General features: G+C 39.7%; 1 protein-coding gene across 1 annotated transcript in view; it reads right to left on the reverse strand.

Moving 5' to 3' along the window:
• pcdh11 (protocadherin 11) overlaps positions 1–12,621 on the reverse strand; it is a 125,568-nt gene that overhangs the window by 72,329 nt on the left and 40,618 nt on the right. The window contains exon 4 of the mRNA XM_079667879.1: positions 2,580–2,639. Within this exon, the coding sequence (XP_079524005.1) occupies positions 2,580–2,639 (60 nt within the window). The remainder of the gene's footprint in view (positions 1–2,579; positions 2,640–12,621) is intronic.

The following is a 12,621-nucleotide window of genomic DNA, read 5'->3' on the forward strand; positions in this document are numbered from 1 at the left end:
CCTCACTAACCACCCCTGGTCTGCTTGATGCCATAGCTTAATTGCTGCATGACTCTTGTTTGGATGCCTATGAGGGACCTTATTTTATTATACAGAATGAATCATCATTAAGATGTGCTTATCCAGTGGCCTTTCCTTGACTTAAAAATGCTACTGCACACAGGATCTCTAAAGCATCGGTGGCAATCAGCATGTTCACATTTGCATCTCGAATCTCACAGAATAAAGTTTGATTCAAGGAGCAGCATGTCTGTCTTGCATGTTCAACACTCAGCTTCTACATTGTTGGGAGGCTCTCATCTTGTGCGGAAAGTAAAACTGTGAAATGGCCTCCTGTTGTTGCACGACTTTAGTTTACCTTAGCAATTTTCAAAGCTGGCAGGAACAGGGTGCAGTGAAGGCCCCATACTGTCAGAGGTGCTTGATCCCCACCCCCAGCATTGCCCTCTCCATCTGTCACCTAACTAGAATGCACTGTTCACATACTGTAGACACACAACATGTATGTATGCATGCATGCACACAAGTTATGCACATACAGACACAAACACTATAATATAGGCCAGAACACTTACGATATCAAAGAACTTGATTTCATATTTGTAATATAAAATGTTGTTCAGTAACAGAAAGAAACATGCGGTTAATAGAGATATTGCCGTTTCTGTTTACCCTTTGCTACAAATGGCATTCTGCAGTTTATGCACGGGAACATGTATGAACCCTCACATCTCTTTTAAACAATTCATTCCTATCCTGTTGTGCTATAATGAGAAACTATAATTCATGCTGTAGATTCACAAGAAAACCTTGTGAAAAACTGACACAATTTTCTACCGCCCGAAGCCTTGTGTCAGAAATATGATCTTACCCTCACCTCTTACCCTGACTGCCGTACTGTAATGATGCTCTGAGGTGAGCCCACTCATCAATTATTCACAGAATGCAAGAATTTCACTCTTTATCTTCTCGCCAGCTAGAGGAGACCATTTAAGAAAAATAGAGGAGGAAATAAAGGAAAAGAGAGAGAGTGAAAAAGCAGCAAGCTGTTGGCGGTTGAAAGTTTGCGGTGGACAGACAATGCTCTCTCTGTGAGTTCTAATTGTAGTTTAACAATGTGTGGACCCCCGGGATTTTCAGTATGCAATATATGGCCTTTAGACTAGGATCGCTATGGAAACCAAAGGCCCTGAACGACCTGCAATGCCCACCCACTCGGACAGCCGTTAATCATCTTCGCTCAGATCCTGGCACTGCAGAATTTGGCCAATGTGTCAAGAAGCAATTATATATACTTAGTGCTCGGGCACCCGATCTCCTCCCTCCCCTGTCTTCGCTCGCTCTCACACTCTTAATATAATCACAGAGCAGTCAGTTTAAAAGCCCTCTGTTCATTTCACTATCTATCTGGGGGATGCACACAATTCAGATGAAGAGAAGTGTAAAAAGAGGATATTCTATTCTGAGAGCCGTTATAATCAGAATATTCTTTTCATATAAATCATATCAGCCATTTACTCGTTTTACCAGCCTCCTGAGCTGACTGACATACTAAATTAGCCCAGCTGGCCCATTGCATTCACGGCACATATTGGGTTGGTACGGATCATGGAGACTAATGTGAGCTGACTAGAGGGAGATTATGTTCCGCTGCTAACAGCTAAAACGTGAATAACAGGATCTGCAAACCCACGGTGTTACCCCATTACATCAGCCCTGATCAGCTGTGTGGAAATGTAAAGAGAGCAAGTCAGGAGAAGAAGGACCCGTAATAAAGGAACAGACACACCATTAGAGTGATCTGACATATCGTATTGTATTATTATTTATTGTCATACCACCGTCTGCACTTTCAATGGCACCAACATCTTTTTAGACAGCAAGCCGTGCATTAACGATGTAGAAGAGTGTTATGCTTTGAACAGTTGATGACAGGCTGTCAGACAGCTTCCCTCTTTTGGACTCCTTTAACCAAGGTCCACTCTTGCAACAAGCCACTCTCACCATACCGGCCATTCATCCAGAAAAGGACACGGGCATTTTTGACACATTTGGTGCTAAGTGAACTGAAATTGTGTGAATTTCACTACATAGCACATTATCACATTTGCAAGAGGCATGCAGCAGGAGCAGGAAGTGAAGGGGAAAGTTACTTCAGTCAGTATGTGCGTGACTCGAGACCATCAGAGTGAAGTGATGACTTTGACTGTGCATGTACAGGACTAATTAGCATTGAATAAATCTGCCCTTCTCGCCTCATGTTAGATGAACGTGGAATCATAATGAAATGCAGAGATAAAGCCTCGCAGGAACGTAGAGATATTCCAGTTTTTTATATGAAAAACTCTCTTTTTAGAAGAAATGAATTTGCATATCCTTGGCGAAGAGTCTTGAGAAAGACATATGGTGAAAGAACATCACATAATGTGAGAAGGGCATTGACATGTTTTAAAGCTAATGACAAATGTAAGATGTAAATGGACACGTAAAAATAACCTATAAAATGTAATTATTAAAATATATTCAATGATTTCACATAATGTTGTTTGTCCCAAGCCTGAAAGAAAGCTGGAGCTTACCTTATGAGGACAAATGGGGAGCGGCGAGTTAAAAGACTTCTCCGGTGTCTGGCTCAGGTTCTACAAGAAAAACACATTATCAGGGACATGTTTTCAGAGGAGGGCATCTCCCAGCAAATCTTTAGTGACAGAAGTTGCAGCTTATTTCCCAGTCCTTGCCGTTAGCATTTTGCAATATATTTTAGAGGGGTTAATCGACTCTCAATCAACAAGCTTGTCTGCCGCCCACTAATCTAAGACCACAGCTTTGGTTGACAGTCATATTTTAAATCTTTATCTTGACAATCATCTTATCATATGCCCACTGAGTGGGTATAGTGATGTTTTTGTTTTGTTTTCCATTTCCCTGCTTTCTATCCGTTTACAAAGGTTATAAATACTTTTCTGTCAGAAGATTTTACTGAACATATGTTCAGACTTCTGCATACACGCCCGAATGCATTTTTTAGGTTAAATGATTATCACATTGTTAATACACCAATACATCACTCAGATACAAGAAAACACCATTAAAAGCAGACGCAAGGTAAGTCAACAAGCCAACAACAGATGGTCCTGCTGCTTGTGATTATGCAAAGATCCAAAGTATTTGCATTCTCACAATGCCATCGAAAAAAAGGGAAGCAGAAGCCATCTTCGACTGACCCCAGAGAGAAACAAAAGAGCAATGGGTGAAGCAAACCCAGCAGGGGTGGGGATGGGCTCTGCCAACTCCTCTTGGGAAGGCCCTGTTGGTTTTCAAGCAGGTGCTTTTTTCAATTATGTGCATGTGGTACGTCTGATGCTCCCTGACACTATTAATGCCTGCCTTATGGTGTCACCAGGATAGATAAGACACTCAACTCTCCAGACTCTTAACATCTATATTTCATTGCAACTTAGAAGCAGAACACCTCACTGGCCTCTAAAAGTAGAAAAAAAAGCAGCCCGGTTTTCTGCAGCATAAACACTGTATCATTAAATATGCATGATAAATGTGCCTTGCTGGGATGATGGAATTAGTTGACAAATGCTTCCCTACAGATTGAGAAGTCTATACAACGATGATATCTTAATTGATGTGACAAATAAACACAAATGATGTTCTTTGGGGACAAGACCAAGAAAAAAGGAATTAGTTTTGAGTGTGGTGCATGCAAGTAGATGGTAAGATCTCCAGTGGTGAAAACAGAATGCCCTTGGTTTTATGCAATTTTGAATTATATATTTTATATTGTGGATGAATGGGGATAGATGAAAAAGGAGGGTAGTCCAATTAATTATGAAATGAACCTGAGCTTTTGAAATATGCACATGATTCTGCCCTGTACTACCACTGATGGTTAATCATCAGCAAAACAGAACACTTAAAAAAAGACCAAACATTTTCAATTAATTTAATAACTCCCAGTCCCTCTAGGATAGTTTGATGTGCTATTAAAAAGCAAAAGGTCAACATCTTCTGTATAATTAGTATACAAAAATCAGATCCCAAATATGCTACAGTAAATTCCCTGAGCAGAACATTTAGAGAAGTCTGTTTAAAACTGCAAGTGAACAACAGGGTTTCTATGCCATGTCCATCAATCATTGTAATAAACACATGATGTGATAGAAGCAATATTTACGGACACAAATATTTTGTAGAAACTTCCTTGGATTCAGTGCTTTAATGCATAAGGCAGCCTGTTTAAGCTTGATACCAACCATCGGGAATTTAAATCTCTAAGCCTTTCCTGGACTCAAACACAAACAAATAGCAAGATCTATAAAAAGGCTATAATCACTGTTGTTTTATTTTTTTCTGATTTCTTTCTGCCCAGTGCAATCTCATTTTATATTTTGAAAAGTGCAAAACATCACTTTTCATGTTGTTTTGTCACAAAGCTCCAGTGTGACACAGATGAGTAAAGGTAGTTGTTAATAATGACTTGCTCACCATTATAGAAAGCAAGCCGTTTGTGAGCAATAACTCATACAGAATACACAAATGGGATAATGATCATAGGAAGATACATTTTAAATAGAAAAGGAATGATGATAAAGAAAACTGCAGCCATTTTTCAACCCATTTTGGTCTGGAACATTTTGCATCTGATAGGGAAACACTATTGACAAGGCTTGCAACCGAGGGGCTTGGATTACACCATGTATTGATGTTTTTGTCTGTTCAGAGGGCTTGGGGTGGTTATTGTAATTTGATGAGGCCCAAAGAACAGAATGCTAGGATATACAACAACATGTATTTTCTGAGGAAACGGAGAGAAAACTGAAACATGATGTGTTTCTGTCTGATTTCTTGGAGACATGCTAGTTTGGCAAGGATCCATCCTGCTGTTCCTTAGGATGGTCTTCCTTAAGCATAATTATTACCCTCACTTGAAAACTGTTATAACCTACAAATTGTCTTCATTACAGTATGTGCTGAATAAAACATATTGAGGTGAACCTTCAGTACAATGCAGAAACAACCAAGATTACATATTGCGTAAAATACATTTTGCCCAAGCCTTGTAACTTCCTTTCTGTTTCTATTTGCCAGATGTAGTAGTCTGGTCACATTCAACAAGCCAACTTCCCTTACAAGCCCCATGAAATAACAAGAGCACTATTCAGTTCTGAGTGGACAGGGACTTGTGGCACATTTGTGTTTCCAGTCCCATCAGCTCAGCCTCCATTCTCCACACACACAAGGGGGCTCTATACTGTCGTCTTTCCCCGGATACCTCAAAAGTGGCATGCTACATTTAGTCAACTGTGTTTCCAGCAGCTAGTAACTGCTTTTTCTAGCTCTGTTTGCCAACCCCAAATTAACCACCCTACCCAATAAAATATAGTCCTCGCACTAGGATTAAAGGAGCAATGTAGTTCAAGGATTATCAAATGCCTTTGATCATGTGACTGCCATGTTTTTGATCTGCAGCATAGCACCAAATATATTCTCTTTTTCTTGCCTTCTGTCTCCTTTCCCTCTCCATGGATTTCCCTTGGCTTGATGGTTCCGTGCAGTGTGAGAAAACCTCCTGACAGGCAGTCAGAAAAGAGAATGTAACAAACGTATTAACACGTTTATAACATGTAAGATGGGTAAGCGTTAAATGCCTTTTTATTTTAGCCACTGTGGTGTCCTTTATAGCTTTTTCCCATATAGAACGTATGTATTTTACATTTCCAACTCCTTTTTGAGGCAATGACACAGTTGTGTTAGGTAGGGAGAGGCGACCACAGATGATTTGCCTTTGAAACAGGAAGTAAGGTTTCAGATCCCCTCCGCACCCCCAACTGCACCCCGCTGCTGTTCATTAGCTATTTCTTAGCCTCGGGCTATTATGCAGTGTTTCAATCCCTGCATTATTAATACTTAGAGGGAGACTTGGACATGCAATCAAAGGGACACGCAACACTTGTATCGCAAAGCAATGCCTTTTCCATGATGCCCAGACTAAAACCCTATAACTGTGAGCCAGGGGATCCGTGGCTCAAGTTTAGTCAGCATACCTCGAAAAATGTTCTTTATCCTCAATGTACGATCACCCCCTATTAGTGTCATTGCCAAGAAAAAAAACGGGGCATATCAAAACAATTATTTTGATGCGGCTTCAAGCAACACAACCTTTCAATGTGAATGGCATTGGAACCTTGCATCATAATGAGGCGTGGTTTCAGGCAAAAAAAAAAGCCCATCAAAAAATGATTGAATATCGTTTTAATGGGTAAAAACCTAGAAGGCTTTCATACTGTTTACCTGCCATGTTTCAGATAGACCATGTCAGTCAAGCTGAAGAACACATAAACAACATGGAGACAGGCATACAAGACATAAGTATACTGCCTTCCATCTTCGTCTCGGCTTGGCATGTTTATCTAGTCTTCCATGTGAGCTTAGTGCAGTACTGTGCATATGCATACAAAATGATGAAGGTTCAGAAACTAGAGCCTGAAGGAAGCTACACATACTGTATAGCACAAGCTCTTTGAAACTGTGCCAGGGTGGGCCTCATTTGCAAAGCAATTTGACAACAAAAGTAAAATACTCTACAACTTCAAACCAAATTCTCGAGATGCCGGCTCTGCAGTGTGCTCACAGAGGAAATTCAAGAGGGTTACATCCGGTGTCTTGTGTGTGTGCTTCTGACATGGCTTATTTGCAGACCTAGCATTGCACCGGTTAAATGTCATGATTGCTTTGGCAAGGAAAGAGCCCTAATTTACATGAGAGGGAGTCCTGGAGCTACACAGGAGCTTGCCTTTGACCAAGGTGCCAACAATCCGGCAGAAAAACAATGTAATTACAACAAACAAAGCTGTTTAGAACAAACTCACTGTATACTGCAGGACCACATACAAATCACCCATTCATCCAAATGGGCATGACTGAGAAATGTGATTAAATAGTTTGTATAATTGTATACATTTTTGATAACGAAAACAAAACGTGAACTATAAAGACGATCTTAGATTTATTGATTTATTAGATGTATAGATTTATTTTGTATATTAATTGATATTTATGCAAACCCTCTATTGCATTTTCTTCTCCTGGTATAGAATGGAATCTAGCAAGCTCCAACATCAAACAGCCAGCCTCTATCACCAGACCTCATCATTGGAGATTTAGTGTTCTTTTGTTTCTGTCCCTCTGATTTTGAAGAGTCCCTGGAACCATGGATTGTTTTGACGAGTGCAATATTGCTGTGGATTAACTAGAACAGGATTTCATACCATGTGGGTTTATGATAATCTAAAATATGTCGAGGAAGCTTAATATTGTTTTTCCTGCCTATACAACTGCTGGGACTTTGCATTAGGACATTACGCTTTCAGAATCCTGATACCTATGGAAAGGGCTTGCAGTTTTATATTGAGATACTGTATACAACAATAAAAACAGTAGCTCAACAAATGTTTTTGTATCAATTCTGTGCCCATGACATGACTTTAAAAATCAGGTCACATAGTCTCTCTAAGTTTCAAGCTTTTTATATTTCCACTATACTGCAAGTGAGACAGAGGGTGACTTTATTTATGTTGTAATATTTGGCTACGGTCACAGGTCAACACCTTGTAAGAATTGTATCAAAGTGCAAGCTCTACCTCAATACTAAACAAAAAAACAACATTTGTTTCTTAATATCACTTTCTGACAAACTGTAAAGAGATATCCTTATTTGCTGGCTGTAATCATGGAAAAAGTCATTTGGAAATGAGGAGTTTACTACATAATTTAATTAAATAATACATTCTGATTCAATAATTAGAGATTCATATTATCCTGGCTTTATTCAAGCAACAAGATGTGTTGCTGATTATTTCTGTGAATGTCTTGAGTGAGTTATGTAAATGTTCAGTTTTTTAAGGGGAGAGGTGTCAATGGATGACTGGAGATGATGATTAGTGTATTCAGAAATGTGTGTCTAAAACATCAGCTAACAGGCAAACACTACAAAATGGCTTAGATAGTTTGGAAACGAGGGGGCAGTTTTGTACAAATTGAGGCCACGAGGCGAGAGACTATGTGCTGAAAAGCTCTCTAATCCAGTAATAATTTTGGGTGACTTTCTAAGATAAACACTTTGGCATTGTCTTGATGAGAGAGCCTCGCCTCATTTAAGTTGTCTTTGGGATCCGGATCAATCCACATGGCGGGAGTCAGACTTGTACACTTGACCATATAATGCGGCATGCTTGTCACAAACCGGAATGCATTTCTCTCTTCAAAGTGTATTTCTTGGCGTGCGCTCGTCACTCACTCCCTCTAACCAATTTGTCATTCTAAGCCTAGCCTCTCTGCTGCCAGCGCCTAGATGATAGCAGTGGGCCTCTCTGATCCAGGCAGTGGCGAGGGAGCAGGCCAAGTGTTACGCGAGCCACCCTGGGACACCAAGCAGGCGCTTCTGCCGGCTGATGCACGCCTCCATGGCCGAGAGGAACTGGCTTTGCAGATGCTTCCAATTCGACACAGAGTGGAGCTCATCTACTTTGTGAGGACATTTGCTTTGTGTTTGTGCACTGCATTTGTGCTTGTTTATGTATTTTGTGTGCAAGTGTGCATGCATATGAGTGTGTATCTCAGAAAGATTAAGAGAGGTCTGTTTGTGTGGACGCAGTGTTTGTGCATGAGTGAATATATCTGTGTGAAGCTGCTTTTCATATAAAAACGCAATTATCCTGAAATGAGGCTGAGCTTTTTCTTTTCTTCTTTTGGTTAGAAATTATAGTTTTTGCTAAGTTTCAATTACCTACTATTTTGTTGCTGATGTGCTTTAGAAGTGACTATAATCAACGTCCTCCATTGGCAGACTTTGCTCTCAAGAGCAACACTGTAGTCGTCACTTCATTTTTCCTGTTTTAAACAACCATTAATATCTTCAATCAAATGCCTGGATGCTGCTTTGCTATTGAGCTTATCAGCAACAGTCATCCAATTCACTACTGCAGTTCTCTCTCTAGTTGGGTGAGCAGAGAATTAAGTGTATTCAAAATTACATAAGCTGCCATTGTTATTGACTGCTTCTCACGCTCAGGCTAAACTTTATTTTGATAAATGAAAATACACACCATCTTATCAAGTCAAATGAGCCGGTGCATGTGGTCCGCTTTAGCCAGTCTACTTTCCTCATTTTGCTGGCATTTTAAGAAAATGGATCGGAAAGTATACAGTTCTTTCGAGATGTTGATTATTCACAACAGTGTGTCTAGAGAAAAAAAGAATGGTCACTTTTTGGGGGTACATTTGGCAAATGTATGCTAATAATATTCTGTTTGTCAAATTACAGAGAAGGCGCTCTTTTTTAATCGAACATGCACCTTTCAGACCCCTGTGTTTTTTTATGTTGCATTCGGTGACCAGGTTCGGGATTAAACAATGCATTTTACAGAAGAAGACATATTTGTCATATGTATCTATAGCGCATAGACTAGCATCCACAATTCTGCTCCTAACAGTTGGCTCTCTGAAAATAGACTGCTGCATGAGAATTGAGACTTGAAGTAGCTTGTTGAATGCGTAGCCCGAGCTTTCTCGTTAGACATTGATACCCATCTCACAATGCAACACCAGCATTTTATCTGTCTGAGCGAGATTCAGTATTTGATTGGGAATGAATCTGGAAGGCTCCAATCAGTTTCCCTTGTATGAGCACAGTTAACATGTGTGTGACTGCTCCTTGAGCACTGATGGCAGAGACATGGGCGATTAAGGCCAGAGCCCCAATCAAACCAGCTGTGTGCCATTCCCCTCATGGCACCGGTTGTGCCAGGCATGTGTTCCACACGACCAGCAGGCAGAAACGCCTCGACCAAACCCCCAGTCTGGGGAGTTACGGCCACACATGAACCAGGACATGTGGGCAGATTGGGGTTTAAGCTATTCAAACATTTTACAGAGACAGAGCTGCTATGAAAGCAGAAATAATCTCATTGGTTTCGTAAACCTCAGCGGAGAGTTCTTCTGGCCAAGTAGTAGTTGGCTGCTGAAAGCCCAATGCAGAATGTAGGGGGTAAGACAGTAAATAACATTATGATCCCAGGGCTCTTCCTTAGTAAACTAATGTAATTAAGGAATACTTAAAACAAGAAATGTAGGTTATATTGATTCTATTTATAAGCGATCATTCCTATCTTGTATTATATAGAGCAATCCAACTAGCTAGCTTTTGCTCTGAAAAATATATGAAAAAGATAATGACATCATCACAATTAAATACATTATATACAAGAACCGTCAAAAAGATGTGAAAAACGAATGAACATGGCAAATACATTTTACAATCTCATATTGAATGAGCATATAGCCACTGGATTCATCCTTTAGGCACTTGCGCCCTATTTTTTGTGGTTTTATTCATAGAGGTAAAATGGTGGCTTCTTCTTCAGGATAGTTAGACAAAGGGACTCTGATTAACAAGGAATGTTTTCGACATAAGCATGTTCTACTTTAGTAAGTGTCTTACAAATCACGACTGGGGTATGGGGAATGTAGACAGAGAAGTAAATTCAAATTGCAGTCATTTAGAATGAAATACTGTCTTAAAGACATGGTCAATAACTAGAGTGGTACAGAAATCAATCTGTAACATGTAGCCCTTCAGGCGGCCCTGTCAATCCCCACATGTGTTTCTAACATAATAACTGGGCCGTTCAACACAGATGAAATAGCAATACTTTGTTTTGTGTTTTAGGAGGACATAAATGAAGTATGCAAATCTATGTTGTTACAAATGTATCTGAGATGTTCAACGGACCTCTCTTAAAATTGTAACCCGGCTTTTGCCCCACCCCCTCAACACAAACGATTTTTCTCTGAATGACAAGCCGAACCATCATCCAGCTATCAAAGAGAGGCACATACAAGGCCTTCTAAACACCTATTAGAGCTATCGGTGGCAGGGGCAGAGGTTACGACCATGGAATGGGGCGGATATGTGTGTCTCTCAATCCACATTACCAGCATCTTTGGAAAAAGCTTTATAGATTTGGACAGAGGCGAATGAAGGCTTTATCAGCACCAACACAGAGAAACACATTAAGGGATCAGAACCCCAAAGGTCAATTGTGGCCGTGGGCAGTGCTTTGTTGTGGTGTCCTCTCTGTATCTTGCACTGAAGCCCAGACTGATGTGAAAACAAGTCATAATACCAATGTTATGCCCTCAATATGAAACACAGAAGCTGATAAGTGTTCTTTATACTTAACATACCATCAGTTAACATTTACAAATATTTTCATTTTCTGTGAAATACAATGCACATGCTTGGTTAGCTCTTTTTTGACACGCAAATGCAAGTGTATAGTTGCTGATGTATCGAGGGAAATAGGTGCTATGGAGTCAGAAAAAGCTTGTTTGTAACCAGCTTGCAATTTCTGGAATGTATTCATCTGTTGTCTATCTCACATGTGACACAAGTTTATAAAATCGGAGATGGAATGCACTTTTATGATTGCAACATCTTATTGAGACAAATGTTACTGGAACTGTAGCTGAACTCTGCTGGCAAACATCAGTCTTCTTCCAAACCTCAATTCTATGACATGCCGTCAATACATGTCAAAACATGTCAACACAGCACATTGCCCTTGTTCAGAGGATGTAAAACCTCTCCTCTTTCAAGATTTATTGTTTTTTATATATATATATTTTAGGATCTGAACAATATACTTTGTCAGACTGTGTTGTGATTTACTTGTATTTTGCAGGGCAACACTCACTGGTTGAGACAAATCCTTAATCCCTCACAAGATAATAATAATAATAATGTAATCCTTATTCCCAGATGGAACCATTTTCTAAAAAGACCCCGCAGAGGTTCTATTCAAGAAGAAGAGCAATGGGAAGTTACTTTAAATACACAGCAATTAAAATAAGACACACTGCACAATCCTACCAACCATGCTAATCCTTTCCGATACAGATGTAGCTATTGTGGTGCAAAACTTTCTCATTTTTACTGTATTGGTATATAATATTGCACTCTTACTCCATCCCTGGCTGTATTACTGCAGAAAGAAAACATGTATTGTTTTCAGTTGCCAGTAGTTGAAGTTGTGATCTTAATACCTGCCATTGAACAAGCAAAAATATTTTAGTTTGTGGAATATCAAGTTTACTACACCTCTAAAAGAGAAAAAGGGAACAAATGTGGCTGCAACAGCTGCTGCAATGCTACGGTAGAAATATTCAGCACAGATGAAAGATTATCAGGGCCTTTTTTCTCGTGGACTTCACAAAAGTCTAAGAACACAAACATGCGCAGGCGTTCGCACAGTGAAATGCATTCATGAATGCAAAACGCTGGTAAACATGTGACTGAAGACATGCCGCTTGATGTTTTTAACCGGGAAAATCGTTCATGACCACAAGTAATGATTGTGAATATCCTAATGAATGCTACCCGTGTTCATGATTGCCATCTTGCTGTCTGTATACAGGCGATAAATGTTATGTGAGAAATTGTAATTGTTATGCTAACCTTTGAAATAAATACAGATGAGAAAAAGTATGTATGAGGGATGTCAAGATAACTTAATGTTATATGTTGTAAGGATACATAAATGATGCATATAT

This window comes from Notothenia rossii, assembly GCF_949606895.1.
Source record: "Notothenia rossii genome assembly, chromosome: 3".
Taxonomy (NCBI): Eukaryota; Metazoa; Chordata; class Actinopteri; order Perciformes; family Nototheniidae; genus Notothenia; species Notothenia rossii.